Source organism: Symsagittifera roscoffensis, chromosome 4, assembly GCF_963678635.1.
Source record: "Symsagittifera roscoffensis chromosome 4, txSymRosc1.1, whole genome shotgun sequence".
Classification (NCBI taxonomy): Eukaryota; Metazoa; Xenacoelomorpha; order Acoela; family Convolutidae; genus Symsagittifera; species Symsagittifera roscoffensis.
Window position 1 is genome coordinate 75,742,189 of NC_087065.1, and position 25,112 is coordinate 75,767,300.

The 25,112-nt window shown below is 39.0% G+C and overlaps 1 protein-coding gene across 1 annotated transcript in view; it reads left to right on the forward strand.

The window, feature by feature from the left end:
• Positions 1–21,282, forward strand: part of LOC134844073 (uncharacterized) — a 35,874-nt gene extending 14,592 nt beyond the window's left edge. Inside the window, exons 3-7 of the mRNA XM_063860544.1 lie at positions 13,942–14,010; positions 15,851–15,919; positions 17,322–17,369; positions 17,666–18,555; positions 20,806–21,282. Of these exons, the coding sequence (XP_063716614.1) occupies positions 13,942–14,010; positions 15,851–15,919; positions 17,322–17,369; positions 17,666–18,072 (593 nt within the window). The 3' untranslated portion in view covers positions 18,073–18,555; positions 20,806–21,282. The remainder of the gene's footprint in view (positions 1–13,941; positions 14,011–15,850; positions 15,920–17,321; positions 17,370–17,665; positions 18,556–20,805) is intronic.
• Positions 21,283–25,112: the final 3,830 nt, after the last annotated feature.

Consider the following 25,112-nt stretch of genomic DNA (forward strand, 5'->3'; position numbering starts at 1 on the left):
TTCTTTCTTGATTTTTTCAAACGCCTCAGCGTGCACCGTGGACCAATTAATTGGTTTATTCTTTTGCATTAGTTCTCTAAACGGTGCTGATAAAGACGCTAAATTTGGGATGAATTTGTTGAATTGGTTAATCGATCCCATTAGTGATCTTATATCTTTGATACGACCCAGTTCTTCTTGATTTCTGATTGCGTCTGATTTGTGTATTAATGGCGTCGTCCCTTTCGCGTCGAATTTAAATCCTAGCCATTCTTTTTTGTGAGTCAGAGACGTACAGTTTTCCCATTTTATGGCCAATCCTTCATCGTCTAATGTTTTTAAAACATTAAAAACTAATTTGCGGTGTTGGTCTTCACTACCCACGGTAGCAATTAAGATATCGTCAAGATAAACATGTGTATTTGGTAATTTTTCCATCATACGGTCCATTATGCGTTGAAATTCATTAGGCATATCGCCTAACCCGTAAAATCCAGTTTTAAAACGATAGGAGCCTGTGAATCTCCTTCCACGATATTGAAGTTACATTGCTTGCTTGCTTTTTTGGATAACGGTATTTGACTATATGCATATTTTAGGTCGATTGATGAGAACCAAATTTTGTTTTCGTCGTGTCCGCTAATTGTTACTGCGACGTTATCGATTAGTTCAAATAGGTAAAGCATATGATATCTATCACGAAATATCTGTTGGTTTAGCACATTTGAAATTAACGCTAAACTAATTGACCCGTCCCTTTTAGCTTTGATTACAATTTGGGAGATGAAACAATTTTCCGAACATCTAGACAATTTTTCAATGTGGCCATCTCTTAGCAGTTGGTCGATGCATAGTTTCACCTTAGGGAGAAGATGGATTGGTATGCGTTTCCCTTTTATCTGTATCGGTTTTATAGGTTCGTTAAAATAGGTGTTAACGATAAAATTCTTTGATCTACCGGTTCTTTTTTTAAGGTCGGGAAATCGGCCTGATATGTATAGTTTAAACTCACTTTGTAGTAGTGTGTTAGGCCCTGGTCTGGTTGCCTGTCAGATGCGAATTTTTTTCGATTGACGTCTGTCCCGATGTGAGATATATTCGGGGTCTTCCTTAAATCTGGCCCATGGGGTGGTGGTTGCTTCTGGAATACTTCTATACCCAGGTTCAGCAGTATATCATTTTCGAGGAGATTTTTTCCCGCTCTTTCGGTTATGATCAGTTTTTGATCTTGGCGTCCCAACCCTTCGATCGAATCCTCACACAAACTTTTCCAATGATGTTTATTGTACTTCCGAAACCCTGATATGCTTTCTTCGTGAATTCGTCCACTGCTTCTATCTTTAAGAATCTACCTCGTATTTTCATTTCATGAAGTAGGTCTTTCTTCATAAAGGAAACTGGAAACTTGCTGAGTCGATCTGAATTTCAGTAGAGTAGGGATTGAAATTTCCCAGAGATACCATCAGCGTCTTTTTTAGTTCTAGGCCCTCATGATTGAATACGGTTCTCACTTCACGCTCGATCTTATCTTCAATTGCATTTGTTTCGTTATTCGTATCCACCGCTAAAACTAAAAAATTATCCAGGTTGACTTCGAATTCGCAATTCTCCTGCGGGTTAGCCCGGTAATTTTCTTTTTCGGGAGGTGTTAGGTTTTGTTCGACTACATTCGTTTGGGTTCTTGCTGTGATTCTGCAGTGCTTTGCGAAATGTCCTTCACGACCGCACGTGTTGCAGTTTCTTTCTCTAGCTGGGCATACGGTTAAATGTCTTTTCCTGAACTGATGGCCGCAGTATCGACATTTGTTACTTTCAACATTTTTTATGGTTGGTTGGTTTTTTACCTATTGTGATGTTTGTACAGTAGTATAAACAGGGAATTTTAGGTACTGTTGATGTATCTTAGTACCTTTCTCATGGACAAGTACGTAAGATAACACGTTTTCTGGGGATAAGTATTCGATACATAGTTTCTTTGGGATCTCAACGTTTCGCATATTTGTAAGGAAGATATCTCTGACTAGTTCTGACTCGAGTTCGCCCAGTTTACAATTTTTTGCCAATTCAGATAATGTTTTGTGGAACTTTTCTAGTGACTCGTTATCTTTCTGTCTTCGACCAAAAAATTTATATATCTCGTAGGTTAGGTGTGTAGATGCCGTAAATGTAGTTTTAAGTAATTCCCAGAGTTCAGCAAAATTAATGTCCAGTTTTCTTTTCCCAGTATTTTTGTGTGAGACGCATTTCTTTCCTTCTCTTCCAAGTGCCATGTGTAATTGAGATTTTAACTTCTTGTCGATATCTCCGATTTGAAGTCTGTTGAATTTGCGTTATCTTCTGCCTTTCTCCTTCTCATCTCTTCGTTGTAAGATTGGATAGCTAGTCGGTGACGTTCGTCTTTTTCTGCCCAACAGGGTTGATCATCGGAAGGATCCATTGGTTCGGCGATAGGGTATGCTAGTTCGAGTCTTACCGGGGGGTTGATTACCTCTTCAATGTCCACCGAATCTTTAGCGATAATTGTTGATTGGATTTTTTCTGACCATCTTTCCCAGTCGTGTTGACTTTCACTCGATGTGTTATTCCAGAAAAACTCTAGTCCTCGTAGGTTCGACTCATTTGACTGCACCATATTAAAAATTTAGAATAAACAGTAGAATGGTTTTATCCAGATAACTTAAACTAAGACTAATTTAAGACACGATAGTTAAGATCCCTACTATTAAGATAGTAGGCTTTTATCTAAGACTAGATTTGAAGACTAAAGGGTAATGTTATGCTAAGTTAGTAGACAGAGTAAAAAGTTTGAATTAAGAATTAGTTTCACTTAACAGAATTGGTTACATATCAATGAAGATTAATGATCGGTGTCCCGGTCTACCAAAAGCCGTTGCGCTTTTGGCATTTATTAAATTAACTTGGTCGTAGCTAAGTATAAACTCAAAGGTTAAACTTCATGGGTAAGATATCACATTTAACACCAATGTACCTTTTACCAAGATGAAACTTTTCCAGCGTTGTAAAGCCAAAACTGGTGATCATCAGAAACTACAGATCGAAAACGTGCAGCAGTGTTGATTTATGCGTTTATAAGACGAAATTTGAACGTTTCTGTACTTAATTTTTGTTTTATGTTTTTGCCACCAAAATTATGAAAAAAGGTAAATCACGCAAAAACTTTACTTTTTTCCACTGCCCGATTATTATGGATTTCAAAAAAATCTGAAGTGGATGGAAGATTTTATTAACGAAGAGGAAGGGAAGCAACTTTTGAATGAAAAAATTGAACAGTCATTGACGTTATTTTTTTTCTCATAAACCAAATTGTTTTACCGTCTTTTAAGTTCTTCTGGAGTACTTATAAAGGTCACCCGCAGTGCGGTTCCATGGGTTGTAACCGATTATAATCGATCTTCGTGGTGAGAAATATTCCATTATCATCAATTATTTTTACAGAAAACAAATTAATTTTATTTCGGGACGCTAATGGAACTCAACTCCACAGCAGCCGATTTCGGGACACCACATCAATGCTGCAATCCATTGTCATTATGTCATTGAAGGTTGACTCATCATTCCCGCACCCGAGAAGCTCAAGCTCATGGAATGCAGTAGGATCTCAACTTCGGAACAGTAGGATCTCAACTTTTGACTAAAAACATACGGAAGCTACAAGGACACAACTACTGAAGTCTTCAGCTCCATTTTTTGAGCCTTCATTAATGCCCCCAATCGGAACTCAACTCCAGTTGACAGGGCAGCATTTCCACACTCAACAACAACAAACACCAGTAACAGACAATCTTCATACCAGTAAAAGTCCATTCAAGCAATTCCCATTTTGCACACTTTCATGACTCAAGTCAACAGCAAATAATTCACAACAAATTCAGCGCCTTCAGATCCGTACCTTCCGCCAGAGAACACACTGCCCCCGCAACAACCCATGAAGCCTTTAAAACAGACATGAGCCAACACTTACAAACCCCGTCATCGGGTCAAAACTGGAGTCAACAACCTAATTGGACAGCAGAGCTCATCGACCAAGGACAACATGGACCTAAAATCTGCCTACTCGAAATTTGGAACGAGCACAGCCCATCATACGAGCACATCAGGATTTACCAACGACCAACGCACTACCATCAACCCAATAACAGTGCAGCTGGCATCATACATGAATGATATGATGAGCAGCCACCTGCACGAGCCTAAGCAAGTGACTCAATTCAGCCAACAACCCTCACCTCAGCATGGATATTAAGAGACAGCATATCAGAACATATCAGCTGCCATTGCACCTCCAAACGTTTCACATACGCAAGAAGCAAAACCGCTCGATTTCAGCAACCAGCAGAAGATTTCAAAGATCTTCAGAAAATTGTTTCCAGTAGTCTAGCCAATTGCATTCGACGGAAAGCCGGAACAATGGTTAAATTACAACCGATAGACAACCGACAACACAGACATCTCCCACTCGGAGAAATTGACTCATCTACAGCTACTTGTCTACGGAGATGTAAAATCTCTCATTAGCGGATATGGATGCTACGGATTAATATACAATAAGCGCCTCAACGCCTGTCCGGAAAACGACTTTGGAAACCCGACGAAGATAGAAACTTCCTTTTTTCGACGACTGGACAACATCAGCAGCAGCCCGACTCTACAACACAAGAGGAGCTACAAGGATCTCGCTAGCTTACTGCAGACAATCGTTGACACCTTCACAACTCTTGGATTCCATGAAGATCTCCACTCTACAACGAACGTTGAAAAAGTTTTGAGAAAACTGACGACACCCAGCCGACTGGAATGGAATTGCTACGACCTGAACTAAAAAATCCACCAGCCGTGGCTCATTGACTTGAGTATATAGTTCAACGTCTACGCCGAAGCCTGGAGCGACCTGTCCGCCAGCAATCAACAAGCATTTTCAGCCAGTCGACCGAACAATCACAGCAACATCCCGAACGGTCAATGCTTACAAAAAAATCACTCAGGACAAAAGGAGCCACGAAAGGATTTTTTCCCGGAGAAATGCAGTTGCCCCTACTTCGGAAAGTACAGCAGTTCATAGCTATGGAACCCAAGGGTAGACTACAACATGACAGAGATCCACAACTCTGCTGTAACTGCCTCGGCCCCCACAAACTTGCCTATTGTCAATCAACTCAGACCTGCAGAACAGCTGGATGCAACACCACACTCTAATGCATCACAGCAACAAATGCAACTCAAGCACCTCGACAGCACGCCAGGAGATTACAATTAGGATCGCTAACCGACACGATGATGCAATGAATTGCACCTCCAACGCAAAAACATGGAAATCAACTCGCAACCATCCGAATTTAAAAATAATTATCTCCTATGGCAATCATGTAGTACATGCATATGCGGTGCTTGACTGCGCTAGCAAACTCACTTTGCTAAAATTATCAAGTTCCCTTCAATTGAAACTAGATCTCATGTTAAACGACAGGATTCAGCTTAAACAAGCTTTGAGCTTATCCGACACAGCCTCTACCAAGATGACCATTGCAATTGGACCCTACAAACATCGACAGCAGCCTTTTCAAATCAACAAAATTGACGTCATGATGGATTGAAACCTCTCAGATTTTGACCCTGAGCTTTTCAGCTTCTTCTGCCAAAAGAATCAACATATTCACAAGGCAACACTGCCTTCGGAGTAAATTGGACTCATCATAGGATGCGGCTTTAACAACTAGTGAGACCAACAGAAGCCGACACCAACACAACAGAATTTACTGATTAGATGGAGAGATCATAGGTTGGTCTCTTTGCGGAAAAGACAATGCAGCTGAACCCAACGATGCCAGCAACATTCAGTTCACATCGGACGATAAGCTCTTTCGGCATGTAGCCGAATGGATGAAGATGGACGCCGATGGAACCTCAACGTACCAACACAGCCTCTCTGCAGACGATATGGAAGCCCTGGACTTCTTTCAAACTTCGACCCACCGCCTACTCAATAGACACTACGAAGTTGGAATGCTTTGGAAACCCGATCGACATTTGACCAACAACCAATTGCTTGACAACAAGCAACTCGACAGCTTTCCAAAGCGACTAAAAAGGAACCCCACCATCGAAGATGGGCGCCGATTGGATGGAAGCCATGTAACAGGAAACCATCGTCACGGTTCTTCAGGAAGGAAAATTGTATTTGACTCACCACCCAATAACAAATGTCAACAATCCCGGAAAAGCACTTCAAGTACTAAACGCCTCCAGCAACTTCAAAGGAGACTCTCAACAGTATCCTTCTAACTGGACCAAAGCTCCCAAAAAACCTCACCGGAATCGTCATGAGACTTCGTGAAGACCGGTTGACATCTCAGCAGACATCAATCAATGTTCATGCAAGTCTTCGTTAAGCCTCTAGATCAGCCCTACGTACCAATAACATGGAAAGACGATCACCACAAGCAGTTCTGTGGCCTGTTATGCTCCCCGACCATGTGCCAAAGACAGTGTCGACAATTTGCCCTGTTTGGTGCAAATCACAGAAATGAATTTCTAAATTGATGACCTCTATATAACCGAATCAACGCCTGCCGAAGCCACCATATTGATGAAAGACCCCCAAAAACGTATCAGTTTTTGACCGACTTGGAATAAATATGCCATTGACGATGCTACCTGGAGATCACTTCAACTAGCCTGGACTACTCGTCCTCAGGAGACAAACCCCTCCAACTGGACCATCTGAAGGATCTCAACAATTGGATTGACGAACGCAGACATTTCAACGACGTTTGCCTGCTACGGAATTACTTCAGCACAGGAAAATTTTATCGTTATGTAATTTCATAACTTCATAATTTTATTAGAACCAAAGAGCGTCTCAGCAAAGCAACAATTCTTCTCTACAGCCGCCATCCGATAATCATAGATGCACAACCACAACCTATTCGCCTCTTTCTGCAGCACTTTTCCGACAGCAGCAGGCATTATGATTTAGAACACAGCCGCAGCATCGTACAACAGGAATTATCCGGCAATACCTACCATGCCGCCGACTACGCCAATTACCATTTAGTCATTCAATGGCCAACTTACTTCTTGCCAGTAACGGACAGCAATTAACCCTTCTTCACGACAAGTTCTGACTTCAAAGAGCCCTTCGCAATAAAGAACAACGGATTTTTTTTCCAAAAGGTATACTTTTGCTTTTCACCTGCCTAGTTACTCGAGCAGTACTTACTGAAATCCGCCAATTCACCTGCCTAGTTGCTCGAGCAGTACTTACTGAAATCCGCCAGTTCACCTGCCTAGTTATTCGAGCAGTACTTACTGAAATCCGCCAGTTCACCTGCCTAGTTATTTGAGCAGTACTTACTGAAGTCTGCCAGTTCTTCTTGAATTCATTGCAAGCCGTGATAAAAATCGACGTAATAAATTTTTTTGAAGGATTTAGACGTGCTAATTACTTCCATGAACGATAAGTTTCTGATGTTCATGAACCGGAGCTCCAAGGCCAACCTCGCCCAAATTCAACACGAAGTCTTCATCATTGACGGATGTTTACGATGAGCCTCCTCATGCAACCCAGGATGCCGGAATTTACTCTTCGCCTCATCACAGCCCGCTAATGGAACGCAACTCCACAGCAGCCGATTTCGGGACACCACATCTCCGGAGATGCAAAATCTCTCATTTGCGGACATGGATGCTAGGGATTAATATACAATAAGCGCCTCACCGCTGTCCGGAAAACGACTTTGGAAATCCGACGAAGATAGAAACTTCCTTTTTTCGACGACTGGACAACATCAGCAGCAGGCCGACTCTACGACACTAGAGGAGCTACAAGGATCTCGCTAGCTTCCTGCAGACAATTGTTGACACCTTCACAACTCTTGAATTCCATGAACATCTCCACTCTACAACGAACGTTGAAACAGTTTTGAGAAAACTGACGACAGTCAGCCGACTGGAATGGATTTGCAACGACCTGAACTAAAATCTCCAATAGCCGCGGCTCGTTGACTTGAGTATATGGTTCAACGTCTACGCCGAAGCCTGGAGCGACCTGCACGCCAGCAATCAACAAGCATTTTCAGCCAGCCGACCGAAAAATCACAGCAACATCCCGAACCGTCAATGCTTACAACAACATCAGCTTGGACAAAATGAGCCACGAAAGGATTTTTTCCCGGACAAATGCAGTTGCCCCTACTTTGGAACGTGTCAGCACTTCATAGCCATGAAACCCAAGGGCAGACTACAACATGCCAGAGATCAACAACTCTGCTGTAACTGTCTCGGCCCCCACAAATTTGCCTATTGTCAATCAACTCAGACCTGCAGAACAGCTGGATGCAACACCACACTCTACTGCATCACAGAAACAATTGCAACTCAAGCACCTCGACAGCACGCCAGGACATTACAATTAGTATCGCTAAGCGACGCAATGATGCAATGAATTGCACCTCTACCGCAAAAACATGGAAATTGCAACGTTCTCGACTCGCAACATTCCGAAATTATCATTAACAATCTCTTATGGCATTCAAGTAAAACATGCCTATGCGATACTTGACTGCGCTAGCAAACTCAATTTGCTAAAATTATCAATTTCCCTTCAATTGAAACTAGATATCAAGTTAAACGATAAGATTCAGCTTAAACAAGCTTTGAGTTTATCCGACGCAGCCTCTGCCAGGATGACCATTGCAATTGGACCCTACAAACATCAACAGTTGTCTTTTCAAATCAACAAAATTGACGTCATGATGGTTTAAAACCTCTCATATTTTGACCGTGAGCTTGTCAGCTCCATCTACTAAAGGAATCAACATATTCACAAGGCAACACTGCCTTCAGAGTAAATTGGGAAAATGACCCTCTCGGAGAAAACTCTACTTGCTACGGATCAAAAAACAACTGAGCGCTCCAACATCTGTCTAAAAAACAACTTTGGAAACCCGACAAAGATAATAAATTTCTTTTTTCGGCGACTGGATGACATAAGCAGCCCGATATTACGACACAACGGAAGCTACAAGGATATCGCTAACTTCCTGCAAAAAATGGTTGCCACCTTCACAACGCTTGGATTCCATCACGATCTCCACTCTACATTGAGCCTGAGCACGAATGACAATCTCACCCACATTCAACACCAAGTCTTCATCATTGACGAATGTTTACGATGAGCTACTTCATGCATCCCAGGATGCCGGAATTCACTTTTCGCCTCACCAAAGCCCGCTAATGGAACTCAACTCGCAAGCACCCGATTTTGGGACAGGGCGTCGATGCCGCAACCCATTGTCAGCATGTCAATGAAGTTTGACTCGTCATTCCGCATCCCAGAAGCTCAAGTTCAAGGAACGCAGTACGACCTCAACTTCGGAAATCAACTTCTTTTTTTTTTTTTACAAAAGACAGACGGAGGCTTAATTGACGCAACTACTGGAATATTCAGCACCATTTTATCAGCCTTCATCAATGCCTCCAAGCGGAACTTAATTCTGTTTGACAGGACAGCAATTGCACACTCAACAACATTACACACTAGTAACAGACGATCTTCATACCAGTAAAACTCAGCATCTTCATGGAACTCGCATCCTTTCAAGCAACCCACATTTTGCAGACTTTCATGTCTCGAGTCAACGGCCAAAATGTTAGAACAAGTTTAGCGCCTTGATACCCGTATCTTCCGCCCGAGAACACACTGCCCCCCGGAACGACCCATCAAGACTTTCAACAGACATCAACCAACATTTACATACCCCGTCATCGGATCAACACTGCAGTCAGCAAACTAATTTTGACAGCAGAGCGTATGGACCAAAAACAATATGGATCTAAAACGATCAGACTCGATAATTGAAAGGAGAACAACCGCTCATACAACCACATCAAGATTTACCAACTACCAACTCAATAACATCAACTCAAAAACAGTGCAGCCAGCCAGCACTATACATGAATGAAATGATGAGCAGCCGCCAGCACGAGCCTAATCAAGTAACTCAATTGAACCAGCAACCTTAATCTCAGCATGGAAATCATCAGGCATCATATCAGAACCTATCAGTTGTCATTGCACCTCCAAATGTGACCCATACGCAAGAATCAGTACTGCTCCACTTCAGCAGAAGATTTCAAAGACCTTCAGGAAATCAGTTCCAGTTGTCCAGCCAATTGTATTTCACGGAAACCCGGAACAATGATTAGATTGGATTGGACTCTTGAACTCGAGAATCGACACCACATACATGTCCCACTCGGAGAAAATGACCCATCATCATCAGTTTGGCCCGCACAACTGAAATTACAGCCTTTGACATTTTGAAACTCAGCCGTTATTTTGTGAAGAGTTGTCGATTCGACAGTTTCCACACGGAATTTGACAGCTTTTGGAAAAAGACATCAAAACCAGCACGCAGTCGATTTCAATTGATCTGCGTATTTCTGGACAAACATTTTTTTCTTGAAATCAAATGACGTCTGAGCAAAGAAACACTTCTTCTCTCCAGCCGCCATCCGATAATAATGGACGCACAACAACAACCTATTCGCCTCTTTCTGCAGCATATTTCTGACAGCAACAGACCTTATTGTGTTGAACTCAGCCGCCGAACACACACACACCTCCCCTCCCCCTCTTTTTTTGGGATGGGGGCATAAGAGTCTGGAAGGGTTATTATTTTACCCGTACTTTTACGGTAAAATTAAGAAAGGGTTAAGCGGTGGGGAGGGAGGGTAGGTGGTGGTAATTGAACAAATTGCAAGTAAATGGGTAAGAATGGTGGGAGTTAGTGTGAAGTATACAGGGTGAGGGGGAGACAAGTAGAAAGCAATGCACCATTTTGCTGCAATTGAAGATAAAACAAAATTTTGCAACTGGAAAAAATTAAACTTTTGAATATTTGATTTCAAGGTTTTGGAAAGTCCAGGCTCGTATTAATAAAAAATCTTTATAATTCTTTATAATCTATTATAATCGCCTACAACCCATTATAAACCAATCAAATTTATTATAATGGTTTAGGTTGATTTCCACTTCCTTTTCTTTATAATCGCCTATTGATCCATTATAATCAACCCGTCATGAAAATCAAATATAATCAATCATTCTCCATGGAATCTCATTGCAGTTTTTGGTGATCCCGCCACTTTTACGCACGAGTCAAAAACATTAGAGACAAAAGAAGCTTAGCAAAAGGTCAAATCGAAACTTAAAAAAAGTCATTTCCCACTATATCAATCAAGAGCAATTCCCCACAAAACCATTTAAATTACTTTAGCAAACAAATCCAGTATTCATTCAGCTAAATATCGTATTTGCTTGGGCATTAATTCAAATGTCTCAAGTAAATAAACAATTTGAGTACTTAGGATTTGGTGCGGTAACAGTCCCTCACACTCCACTACCCTCTCTTAGTTCTCTTGTCAATTATTTCTAAGCTCCTATTGGCTTTGGAGAATTAGTACGGGACACTAAAGCGTACAAACATTTTTTTTCGAGCCTACGACTTAAACTAGTCTTGTTTTTTTAACGCTTTTTCATCATTAGTGTTAATGTAGTCTTCAGAGAAAAAAAAATATAATTTGTTATTGATTTTGTTTTGCTTTGCATCAATTTGTTGTTGGTTACCCCAAACTCCTACTATGACAAGTTATTCTGTCTCGAGCGCAATTTTTTCTGAAAATTTTGACGGCTTTCTTTCTTTTACGCCATAAGCATGCCAGCTACAGGACTTAATAGAAAGAGTTCAGGTAAAACAACTGTAAAAATACGGGAGACAACACTCCCGAGTGTATTTATAATTTTAAAAAAATTGCGTCAATTGAACATAAAATAGCATCATTGTATTATAAATTTACTGAATCCAATGCGAGCCGTGATAACATTGACGTAATAAAGTTTTTTGAAGGATTTAGACATGCTAATTACTTCCATGAACGACAAGTTTCTTATGTTCATGAACCGGAGCTCCAAACCCAACCTCACCCAAATTCAACAAGAAGTCTTCATCATTGACGAATGTTTACGATGAGCCACTTCATGCAACCCAGCATACCAGAATTTAATCTTCGCCTCACCACAGCCCGTTAATGGAACTCAACTCCACAGCAGCCGGTTTCGGGACACCACATCAATGCCGCAATCCATTGTCAATATGTCATTGAAGGTTGACTCATCATTCACGCACCCCAGAAGCTCAAATTCATGGAATGCAGTAGGATCTCAACTTCGGAACAGTAGGATCTCAACTTTTGACAAAAGACATACGGAAGCTACAACGGCACAACTACTGATTGGGGTTTACCAAGGATTTACCAACGACCAACGCACTACCATCAACGCAATAACAGTGCAGCTGGCATCATACATGAATGATATGATGAGCAGCCACCAGCACGAATCTAATCAAGTGACTCAATTCAGCCAACAACCCTCACCTCAGCATGGATATTAAGAGACGGCATATCAGAACATATCAGCTGCCATTGCACCTCCAAACATGTCACATACGGAAGAAGCAGAACCGCTCGATTTCAGCAACCAGCAGAAGATTTCAAAGATCTTCAGAAAATCGTTACCAGTAGTCTAGCCAATTGCATTCGACGGAAAGCCAGAACAATGGTTAAATTACAACCGATAGACAACCGACAACACAGACATCTCCCACTCGGAGAAAATGACTCATCTACAGCTACTTGTCTCCGGAGATGCAAAATCTCTCATTTGCGGATATGGATACTACGGATTAATCTACAAAAAGCGCCTCAACGCTTGTCCGGAAAACGACTTTGGAAACCCGACGAAGATAGAAACTTCCTTTTTTAGACGACTGGACAACATCAGCAGCAGCCCGACTCTACAACACAAGAGGAGCATCAAGGATCTCGCTAGCTTCCTGCAGACAATCGTTGACACCATCACAACTCTTGGATTCCATGAAGATCTCCACTCTACGACGAACGCTGAAACAGTTTTGAGAAAACTGACGACACCCAGCCGACTGGATTGGAATTGCTGCGACCTGAACTAAAATCTCCAACAGCCGTGGCTCATTGACTTGAGTATATGGTTCAACGTCTACGCCGAAGCCTGGAGCAACCTGTCCGCCAGCAATCAACAAGCATTTTCAGCCAGTCGACCGAACGCTCAATGCTTACAAAAAAATCACCCAGAACAAAAGGAGCCACGAAAGGATTTTTCCCGGAGAAATGCAGTTGTCCCTACTTCGGAAAGTACCAGCAGTTCATAGCTGTGAAACCCAAGGGCAGACTACAACATGGCAGAGATCCACAACTCTGCTGTAACTGCCTCGGCCCCCACAAACTTACCTATTGTCAATCAACTCGGACCTGCAGAACAGCTGGATGCAACAGCGGCCTTCTAAGAAATTACCACTTGATTAAAATCAGTTTTGAGTAAAAATTACATTAAATAATACTGTCAAGTCTAGGAATAGTTCTGAATTTTTTCCCGGTTTTCCGCTATTCAGTTTTTTGAACCAAATAAATTTTTAAATTTTTATTGATTAACTATTGATAGTAAAAACCAACAAAAATCATAAGAAGATTAGAGGCGGCTGAAAACGTGCTGCACAGTTCCACGATGTTCTCGCGATGAGATATAATTTGGTTGGAAACGTACTAAATGTCACTCATGAAAAGAATCTATATTGCAAACAATTTATTATGATTATGATGCCGCCCATTTTACGCAGTCGTGTTGTCGTTTTTGAGTCTTAAATCAAACAAATTGAATTGGTTGTTATTGGATAATTCTCCGAACAAACTATTTTCTAGTTTTTTGTTGTATCAGAGTTGATTGTTTTGATTATAAAATTTTCCTGGTTGACTAATATTAAAATTTTATATGTTGTATTTTGAGAATTAGAAGAAATGGCATAAACCTTTTGAGTTTTCTGGCATTCTCACCTATTTGAAGTTTAGAAGAACAAACAAACAGAGCTGGGTTTCCATCGACAAGTTCTCGCCAAACAACAAATAAAACCAAAAGAGGTATGTGTTTTGCTTGTAATTTCTCGAAGATTATTCAAATGTTTTTCAACCGTAGTCATCACAACTAAAAACATACATCTATATTTTTGGAAACAGGGGTTTTTCATTGACCTGATTTGATTAAAAATTGATTAGCAATAAAATCTTTTTTGGAAACCATCAAAACTTCTTTATATCCCCGGGTTTAAGTGCTCGAGTGACTTTTCAACAGTCTCCAGCTATATTCGTCAAGCTTCGTCCGTCTCATGCAAAGTTCTTTGCTTGAGACGGTCGAAGCTTAAGACGGTCGGCCCAAGAAAATGTTTTCGACGATGCACGAACTATCTCACATATGTTTCGACTATCTCGACCGAAAAAAAATTCGAATGAATGGTCTCATGTTTCTCGACCCATAAAAAATTACGACATTTCGGTCGAATAGACTAAAAAAAGTTTCAATTTGATCAACCAAAAATTTTTAAGTTTCGACCGTCGCAATCAAAATTTGGTAAAATTCGAGCGTCTCATCTCACTAAAACTATAATCCACTTTGCGCAACCCAGTTCAGATATGCTTCGACTACCCGGTTTCACGTCTAAACATAAAAAATGCCATTCATTCAATTTCATTTATGAAACTACCAAAAAAACTCTTAAGATACAATAATATTTGACGCAATTTCTATTCTAAGCATTTTTTAATCAGTGTGTTTTGAAACTTGTAATTAAAAATGATTTAAAGCCTAAATCATACAATTTTGTTCGGCAATTTTTGTATCTTAACCTTGACGTAAAAAAAATGTTTTTGAAAAAAAAATTGCTTTTGATACCATGATGCAATTTTGTATACGAAAACTGTATGATATTAATCTTTTCCGTTAAAAATGTAGAAAATTTTTTTCTATGTTTTGATTGGCAATTCGCTTCTGTGCTCAAATTAATTTTGTACGTAAAAGTTTTGAATGCAAAATTGATATTTGCGTCTATTAAGTAGTCCAACCTAATTTTCACACTAACAACTCCAAAAATTACAAGGATTTGTCTTTTGTATAAAGACAAATAATATTTTTCGTTTTATAAGCTGAGATATATCTAGATCTGTATAAAAAAGTAGACACGTTTTTTCTACCTCAGATTTTTTCTAGATCGAATTTTTCCAGCCTTACACTAAAAACTAGGTTTCCTGTATATAATTCAGTTTGAAAATCTAGAAAATTTTACCTAGGTGGTAACTGCCATTTACTCTTAGTTTTCATATGTTAGAAAAATTTTGTTAGTTTTCTGCTGAAAAATCAAAATACCAAAAACAAAAACTTCAAAAAAAATTTTTTTTTTATAGAAAAATTGTCTACCGTACAGCTTCATAGTATAGGAAAAAGCTATTCATAATTTTCCGTAGAATAAAAAAGACAGTATGCTGTTTTCTTGCAATAGTTTCGAAAAAATAGTTTTTTTTTTAAATTTTCATGAATGAAAATGTTTTTGCTACTGTTTTTTTTTCTTTGAAACTGTACGACAAAAAAATCATGATATGAAATGGTATGAAGAGCAGCAGCGAATCTATGATTTTCTCTGAGGGCTAAATGATTAAATAATTTTTTTTTGAAAATGTTGCTGGAATTTTGTTTTCAAAAATATTTGCCAATTTCGAAACTTTTTTTCTCAAAATTGACAAGCTATCCGAATATTCCACTTTCTACTTTTTTGTTATATCAGAATTGATTGTGTTGATTATAATTGTTTTTTGGATGATTTATAGTTAATTTTATCATAATTTATTATGTGGTATTTTGTTTAAGAGTTTGACAAAATGGCATTAAAATTTTTGATATTTATAACATTCTCACTTACTTGACTTTTAGATGAACAAGCGAGCAGAACTACATATTCTTCGACAAAGTCTCCTCAAGCAACAAAGAAAATCAAAAAAGGTAATGTTTTTGTTGAAAATGTACTGTTTTCGACAAAAAAGGTAAAAGAAAGGTAAGATCTTGTTTTAGTTGAATGAAAAATGTTTTAAAATTTTTGGTTGATCACACTAAAGTAATTTTTGACTTGATCGACCAAAAATTTGTAAATTCTTATTTTTGCGCTCAAAATTTCGCAATTTTGGAGCTTCACAACTCACAAAAACTTAATCAATTTTGTGCCACTCAGTTCAGATTTCAGATATGTTTTGACTACTCGGTTTTACGTCTATGCAAGAAAAAAATTAGTCAAACAATTTCATTTATAAAATTATTAAGAAAATATTTAAGGTACAATTACATAAAAAGTTTTTCAATCAGCGTGTTTTTTTAATTTATTCTTAATTGATTTAAAACTGAAATATGACATTTTCTATTATGAGAGAAACTTTGGCATCATTAAAATTGAATTTGATCAAAAAATTATCTGAATTACTTTAAAAATCAAATAATACACTTTTATGGCATTATTGTTTTATGAGAGACACTTTGGCATAATAAACCGTTTAATGTGTTTTTGCACAAACCCAAAATTTTAAAGAAAAAGCTCAAAGTTTTTTGTTTGCTTATAGAATAAATGTCAACCATACAATTGCATACTATGGGAAAAAGGCTGATCATCAGCTTTCCTAGTACAAAACATGGTGTTTTTTTTAGTTTCATTCGATTTTTTCGAACAAAATTGGGTGTCTGTCAGCATCGTGCGTGCGACTTTAAAACGCTTCTTGCTGATTACTATTGCGCCAATCACCATTCAAGTTTTTGCGCCGATTACCATTCAAGATTTTGCTGGGTTACCATTCAAGGTTTTGCTGGGTTACCATTCAAGGTTTTGCGCCGATTACCATTCAAGGTTTTGCTGGGTTACCATTCAAGGTTTTACTGGGTTAACATTCAAGGTTTTTTTTCAAAGTCAAACACATGTCATTGCTCGACTAAAAACAGAGTGGAATAGTCCAGAGAGGGGCTTGGTTCTGTCTTTCTTAGACTTTTGACTCGACTGGAAAACCACAGTATCCATAAGATAAAAAGTATTTGTTCAAAATAAGTTCAGCTTTAAAAAACATTTAAATTGCAAATAATTCTGATAACTTCAAAACCATACCGAGATTTTACTCGAAAGGGATAAAGTATTTAGTTCAGTTTCGGAAACTTAACATAAATTGAAAGTCAAAACATACCCAAATTCGGTCGAGACAGTTGAAACATACCGAGTTTTGGTCGATAGGATCAAAAAATAAATGAGCACGTCGACGCGGGTTATTGGACTCATTGAGTGGCGAAGTTTTGGTTGGAGTGGGTGTCCTTTGATCTCCTCGTTCTTTACTTTGCTATTCTCAGTAATTTGGAGAAATTTGTTGCCTAGGTACTGCTGGAATCAAGGAAACTGCCGACAAGACGGTTGAATCTTCGGGTAGGGTAGTTAATTTTTCAAATTTAGTCGAAATTGGTTATAATTTGAATATTTCTTTTTTGCATTTTTTGAGGTATATTTTCCCTTTTTTGTTTCTTTGCTCGTATTTAATTAGTTTTAGATGATTTTGTATTGAAGAATCACTCTTCACGAAATTTCAATCTAAGCTATTTTTGCGATCGGTTTTGTAAATAAAGTTAATAGAAATTTAGTTGTCTTTTATTTCTTTCCCTTAACTCAAAAAAAGTTGAATAAAACATCACCCGAATAATACGTGATTCTGAGTTTTTTCCTAGATGAAAATCAACCCTCGCCCACTCCGGTGGACTCCTCGGATTCAGAAGCAGAAGTATCACAGCTTTTACTTAAAACCAGAACAGAAAAAGGACCTGGCTCAGCCTACCTGGTAGATGACGTCAGAATGAATGGTCGAAAGAAACTTCTGGTGATAGGTAAAGCTGGAACGGGTAAGAGCTCACTCTGCAACGTTCTAACAGGCGTCGCTCATAATGCTAGTGTGTTCCCAGTATATTCGGGAGCTGAAAGTTGCACCCGCAAAACTGAGATGGCAAATGTGTTCTACAATGGAGAAGGTGAGAAACCAGTGACCCTCATAGATACCGAAGGATTCGACGCTACAGACGATCTTGAGAACGATGGATGCAAGAATTATAGGAGAATTGATTGCAACTTTGCAGAATAAATGCGACCATGTCAATGTGTTTTGCATAGCCATAAACGCAAACAATCGGAGATTAGATGGAGCTCTTGTCGGGATGATGAATATTTTTGAACAGATGTTTGGCCCCGACTTCTGGGAGCAGGTCGTTATTGTTTTTACGCAATTCGAAATGTCTCAGAAGGCTATAAGGCGTAGACAGAAAAATAACGAGAACCAGACCGATCAAGAACTCGCCGATGGTTATATTAAAACTTTGCGCTCTAAATTTAAGAACGCTGGCAAACCGAGGTGTTTGTTCATCAACTCACAAAGAGACGATGGAGACAACGACGAAGAAAAAGAGTACCAGGAGGCAGTTGATGAGTTATATGAGCTGCTAGACAAATCACCCTCCCTCGATACCAAAGAGTGGGCAAACGAAAGAAAATTAGTCGAAGGAAGAAATAAATTGCGAAGAAATCTGAAAGATATAGATGAGGCCCAGAAGCACGAGGAGCTTGAGAGGTAAGCAGAGAAAGGATCTGATGCTGTGCTGGTTTATGCAAATAAGGAGGGCGAAACCTACCTGTTTGAGGTCCCCGACTTATTCGTTAAATTTCTCGCTCGCACCGGTGGTAATTCCACGACTTAAAATCCATAGTCTGGACGGGGGCTTAAGTCGCGGACAAAGTTTGGAAAAATCGTATCTCGGCTATGGTCAAAAATTCTGGATCACTCTCTTAGAAGACTCGAAATTTTTTTTGAAGCATATTCTATTTCATATCAAAAGCGGGTCGCTCAGCAAACTTTTTCAAGCAGAGTGTTTGAGAAAATGTACAGTAGCATCTAGATTAAGTAGGAACAAAGTCCAGCATGCCAGATGATTGTTTTTGAGCGGACCATCTCCCCAACGGATGGTCCTGCATTGAGTAGGACCAGGGCGCTAAAATAAGCTGGTTATTTTTATTGCATACAACACAATAAATGAAGAGAAGAAGAACAACACTGTCTTAACACAAACGAAAAACAATTTTTTTGCTCGAACTTGACCCTGCTTTTCCTTTTAGTTCAACATAAATCATTAAAATTATCACAAAAATTGCAAAAATTTCAGTAAATCTATTTTTGATCTTTCTTTTGAAGAAAATAACGGAAAGATTAGACTGGCGTCTTTTTCGATTCATGTTAAATTTACCGCTGGGAAGCATCTTTTTGATCGGAGTTTTTTCCAACCCCAATGATGAAAAGGAACCAGTCAAGCACGTAGGCACAGTTGGAAAATTGAAAAGCTTTAATAAGAAACAATCAAGTTTCTTTGTTAAGATATTTCTAAATTTATATCCTACACGCTAAAATGTATCACAAAAAGATGGCTTCAGCATCTCGCATTCTAATCAAAAGACCAAATGAATTTCCTCAATTCAATTTGGAACGGAATGAAATGCCGCTCACGCGTGTTTTTAGTACGCAATTTCTCGCGCATTATTCATCCCAAACTGTCAAATTAGCACTTTCCAAACCCCCATGACTTTACAAAAATGGTCACAGATAAAAAATGTTTTTTTTTATTTGAGCTTCGGACACCGATATGTTTCAGATATTTTAAAAACGTTCTAGAAAAATAGACATTGTTATGAAGCATTTTATTCAAAAAGCGGAACAGTTATTCTAAATTGAACTAAAGCTGGATATTTCATGCCAGTTATTGCCTACAAGAAACAAAAAACCAATCCAATTTTTGAATGATGCATCTATTTGTGCTCGTTTTGACATGTTTCTCGCAAATTTCTGACTTTTTTACGAACAAAATTAACGAAATAGTTTGTATCAAGTCTGAACAAAACGCGCTGGCAATTTCCATTCCTCAAAATCTAATAATGCGTTTATCGAACGCAGCAAATTATCCGGCTCGGAAACTTTTTCGAACAGCGCTGAGGGAAGCCGATAAAGGTAAGTATTGCTTTGGTAGTCGCAAAGTTTATCATTTCGAACTTGACGGTGCGTGCGGAGAGAAGACTGCCAAAAATTTTAAAATTTTTGTTCGGAAGTCTTTCTTATATGTTTCATTCAAAACAGCAAACAAATTATGCTAGAGAACATTTCCGAAAAACCGAAGCATCTTCTTCTTGCCAGCAGTTTTCTATTGAAACTTGGTGTCTACATCAGGGCGGAAACGAAAAACAAGTTTTTGAGCTTGATCAAAACAATTGTTTCCAAAGTTTAATCGGATTCGTTTGGGTTTTACCGTTTTACGAGCAGTCTTGTCATGCGGTATGCATAAATGCGTGATTTTATGATGTATGGCACCTATAGCAGTTGCGCTCAGAATAATTTTTCTTGTTGTATTTTTTTCAATCTCAAAATAGGTTAGACCAGGGTTGTACCAGTCTCTACATGTTTGTATTTACTTATTATTATAAAATCTTTGTTTTCGAAAAATGCTTAGGCTTTTTTTTTACTTCATTTTAAAAGTTCTACTATCTTTTGTAGAAAAATATACAGATTTTAATGAGCAAGGAACGAAAAAACCATGTCGTAAACATGTTAACATCCTAACAAATAATGGAGATTTTATAACTGCTTTTGTTTGAAAGTTGATATTTTTGTCAATTTGGGTTAGCTTACGCAACTTCTATTTCTATATTAAGATTTTGATCTATCTTTCTGTTTTTTGAGCATCCACCTTCCTTCATGTCCCAAACTTGCAAAAAAAATTTCTGGCTCAAAACAAATTTGATTTCAAAAAACTTTATGTTAGCTAAAATTATTTTTTAGTCAAGAGCTTCGGGAAACATTGCAACAAGATTGCTGGAAACAAGTACCAGAAGACTACCGCAAACTTTTGAAACAAATTGATGACAACTACAAGGAAACCAGTAAGTCTGAAAAAGAAATAAGAGATGAAAATAAACGAGCAGTCGAAGAGTTTTGGGCAACTCAGAAGAATGAAATCAAAAGTGATGTTGAAATGAACGATCAGATTCGCGCATTACAGCATGACAAAATTAGGCTGCAAACTGAGCTGATGAAAAATACATCAGAGATTGAGAGTCTCAAAACGATTATCGAAAAACTAGACAACACAGTCCGGAAAAAAATGGAAAAAGCATCGGCCAATGACAGAAATGGAAGGCCACAGATGGCGAAAGTTCGACCACCGACCGCTATAATCGAAATTCCAGAACTACAGAGCAAGCAAGCCAACGAAAAAGAACTAATTGAAAAGGAAAAACAGCACATGGATCTGGTCCATAAAGCAGATGTCCTTTATAGCCGTCAACAAGCCCTTGAAATTCTCAAAAAGAAACAACAGGATAAAGAAGCACCAACCGGCGAAAAACTTCAACAAGTGAGCATCAAGAGATTAGAGGAGGAAGCTAAATATAAAGAAGGGTTGCGTCAATTATTGATAAACAATTCCGATCAAGAACTGCTCACAGGATGGCAAAACGCCGCTTTAAAGATCCTACAGGAAAGCAAAGGTTCTAATATGACCAAAGTAATGAACATACGGGATTTCCTTGCAGATACATATCCTGCATCCACTTGGTTTGTTTACTTAATCAATAAAAACGACAAGTGGGCGCACACATTCATCAGTGGAGCTTACGAGTGCTGGAAATCGGATCCCAAAAACACTGGATGTCTCAAATCTGGAATACAGTGTGATCTGATTATTTGGGGAAAACTTCTGGAACGCGAAGAACGTTATCCTTCAAATTGTAATTGGGAGAACGTCGCCCACGCAATTGTTGAAGATGCTCAGGATAAAGAGTCTGAAACTGAAGCAATGTCTTACATCGTAGGGAAACTTGAGGAAAATGACGTACCGTGGCTGCAAATTCTAGTAGCACCCTACACATCGGTCACTAGAGTGTCATACTGTCATGAAAACTACTGCTTCACCCATCCAATTGGAGGTGGATCGTTCAAGTCTTTCATCGAGGTTTACACAGGGGGATAGAAGACTGACTCATGGGAAGAAACTTGAAACCTTACACTGTAAATAATATAGCTAAATAAATTTACAGGATTTTGATTGCATAATTTTTTTTTTGGAATTTTGCAAATTGTGAGTAAATCTAATCTTCTAATTAATTTTTTGCTGGTCACTTTTGAATTTTACGGTGAGGAGTACGGAACGCTCCTCCATATGGTTTTATAGACCCTTCCGCTTGTTAAAAAATTAGAATAAAACAGTAGAATGGTTTTATCCAGATAACTTAAACTAAGACTAATTTAAGGCACGATAGTTAAGATCCCTACTATTAAGATAGTAGGCTTTTATCTAAGACTAGATTTAAAGACTAAAGGGTAGTGTTATGCTAAGTTAGTAGACAGAGTAAAAAGGTTGAATTAAGAATTAGTTTCAGTTAACAGAATTGGTTACGTATCAATGAAGATTAATGATCGGTGTCTAGGTCTACCAAAAGCCGTTGCGCTTTTGGCAGGTATTAAATTAACTTGGTCGTAGCGAAGTAGAAAGTTTAAACTGTCATCGGTCACATATCACATTTAAAAAAAATAACACGAAAAGTTAACTAAACATATACTTTTCAGCAGCGCAAAAAGTTTGAGCTCGGGGATGAAATGGCGGGACAACTGGCGGAAAAAACCCCAACTTAGCACCCGATGGGTAAAATGTTGATTCTGCATTTTTGGTCATAGGCTGTTATAAACTGCATAACTCAAAGGTAATAAATAAAGCGTCTCAGAATCAGTATGTTAAAATAAATCAACAGCATATTGTTCGGGTGTACACCAGTCCGGCCGAAGGTCTATTTTAGTCAACGAAAAGACTTTACATGGGTACTAAATTTAAGGCCAAAGGTAACAAAAAATTTAACGGAAAAGATTACTGAAGGAAAAGTTTATCAAGAGTTTGAGTTTTGTTGTGTGGCATCGATAATCTACAAAATGAGATCTAAGAAGCATCTCGGTTTGCGGTTCGGTTGATTGTCCACCTCCTAAGTTCGTCGAGCGTCATAGGTTGGCCTAATAACTCTATCGGGGAAATGATAGAAGGGGTATTAGGCCAATCTGGATCAAACAATTGGTATCGTCGTTGCCTCTACTGGTTCGGAGGGTAGGCCCGATGGGTGAAATTCTGACATGTGGACCTCAGGTCTGAATTGAATCTTCCTGGGCGAACCAATTGGGGAAAGTGATAGGGAAGGCTTTGTATAGCTCGTCTGTTCAGATCTTCGTTCAGATAAATTGACTACAGTTGGATGCAATGGAGAAGAGGTTGACGGGGAAGTTAGCTCCACCACGTCAATTTGATGGCTTTCTAGTTCAATTGTAATCGCTTCGATTGATGAGCAATATGGTGGAGTGTGGACTTGAGATAGTGCGTGTTCGCCTGGCCTATCGTCGGGGTTGTCAAGTAAAATAGTGAACACTCTCTCTCCCAGCATCATCGAAGGTTGCCTAGATCGCATGGGTCTAGTGTTGTGGCGAGAATGTGTGTCAGGCAGTTTTTTGAGCGGTGGTGATTTCATCGGCGACGAGGCCTTCCTTTTGGCCGTACCCGTCAGTTTAGTTAGGATCTTGGTAGGGGTCGTTTCCTTTGCTTGGCTGTCTATCTCCACCGTCGTGTCTGGTTCTGCGTTCCTTTGAGTTAATTTTACTTCGGGTTTTTTCTGGTAGTTGGGTATCTCCTGGTTACTTGCATCTACTTCTTCGTGACTCTCTAGGTAGATAAGCTGTGGGGTTGAATGTGGAACTGTACTGTTGTCTATAACAATCAACGGAGTCTCAGCCTATTCCACATTGGATTCGATCTGTTTTGGGGTTTCTTCTTTAATGGCCATTCGTTCTTGTATTGAGTGTTCTGGTCGGTTTTTAGGATCGGTTAGGGTTTGTATCTTTAAGTCTTCTAGTACGGGTTCACCCGATGGTGTCTAGATAGCTAGTCGACAAATTCCATTTCCTTACCTGGCAAATAATCGACGGTAAAGTCGAAAGGTAGTATTTTTTTCGCCCAACGGTGAGGCGAGATTGAGCCGTTTTTGTGTATTTATCATCTTTTAGCGCTCCAATTAAAGCTTTTTGGTCCGTTAGAATGGAGAACTGTTTGCCCAATAGGTAGTTTTTAAAATGATCTAACGCCCACATTAGACCCAACAATTCGAGTTCATTTGTGCTATATTTTAGTTCGGCTATGTATAGGAATCTACTTGCGAACGCTACGGTCTTCCAGGTCCTTCGATGGTCTTGTTCAACGTACGCGCCCAGTCCTAAATGTGATGCGTCGCATTTCACTCTTGTATTCAGATTTACATCGAAATGTTGATTGGTTACTGTGTTGCAGATTTCTTTCTTGATTTTTTCAAACGCCTCAGCGTGCACCGTGGACCAATTAATTGGTTTATTCTTTTGCATTAGTTCTCTAAACGGTGCTGATAAAGACGCTAAATTTGGGATGAATTTGTTGAATTGGTTAATCGATCCCATTAGTGATCTTATATCTTTGATACGACCCGGTTCTTTTTGATTTCTGATTGCGTCTGATTTGTGTATTAATGGCGTCGTCCCTTTCGCGTCGAAATTAAATCCTAGTCATTCTTTTTTGTGAGTCAGAGACGTACAGTTTTCCCATTTTATGGCCAATCCTTCATCGTCTAATGTTTTTAAAACATTAAAAACTAATTTGCGGTGTTCGTCTTCACTACCCACGATAGCAATTAAGATATCGTCAAGATAAACATGTGTATTTGGTAATTTTTCCATCATACGGTCCATTATGCGTTGAAATTCATTAGGCATATCGCCTAACCCGTAAAATCCAGTTTTAAAACGATAGGAGCCTGTGAATCTCCTTCCACGATATTGAAGTTACATTGCTTGCTTGCTTTTTTGGATAACGGTATTTGACTATATGCATATTTTAGGTCGATTGATGAGAACCAAATTTTGTTTTCGTCGTGTCCGCTAATTGTTACTGCGACGTTATCGATTAGTTCAAATAGGTACAGCATTTGATATCTATCACGAAATATCTGTTGGTTTAGCACATTTGAAATTAACGCTAAACTAATTGACCCGTCCCTTTTAGCTTTGATTACAATTTGGGAGATGAA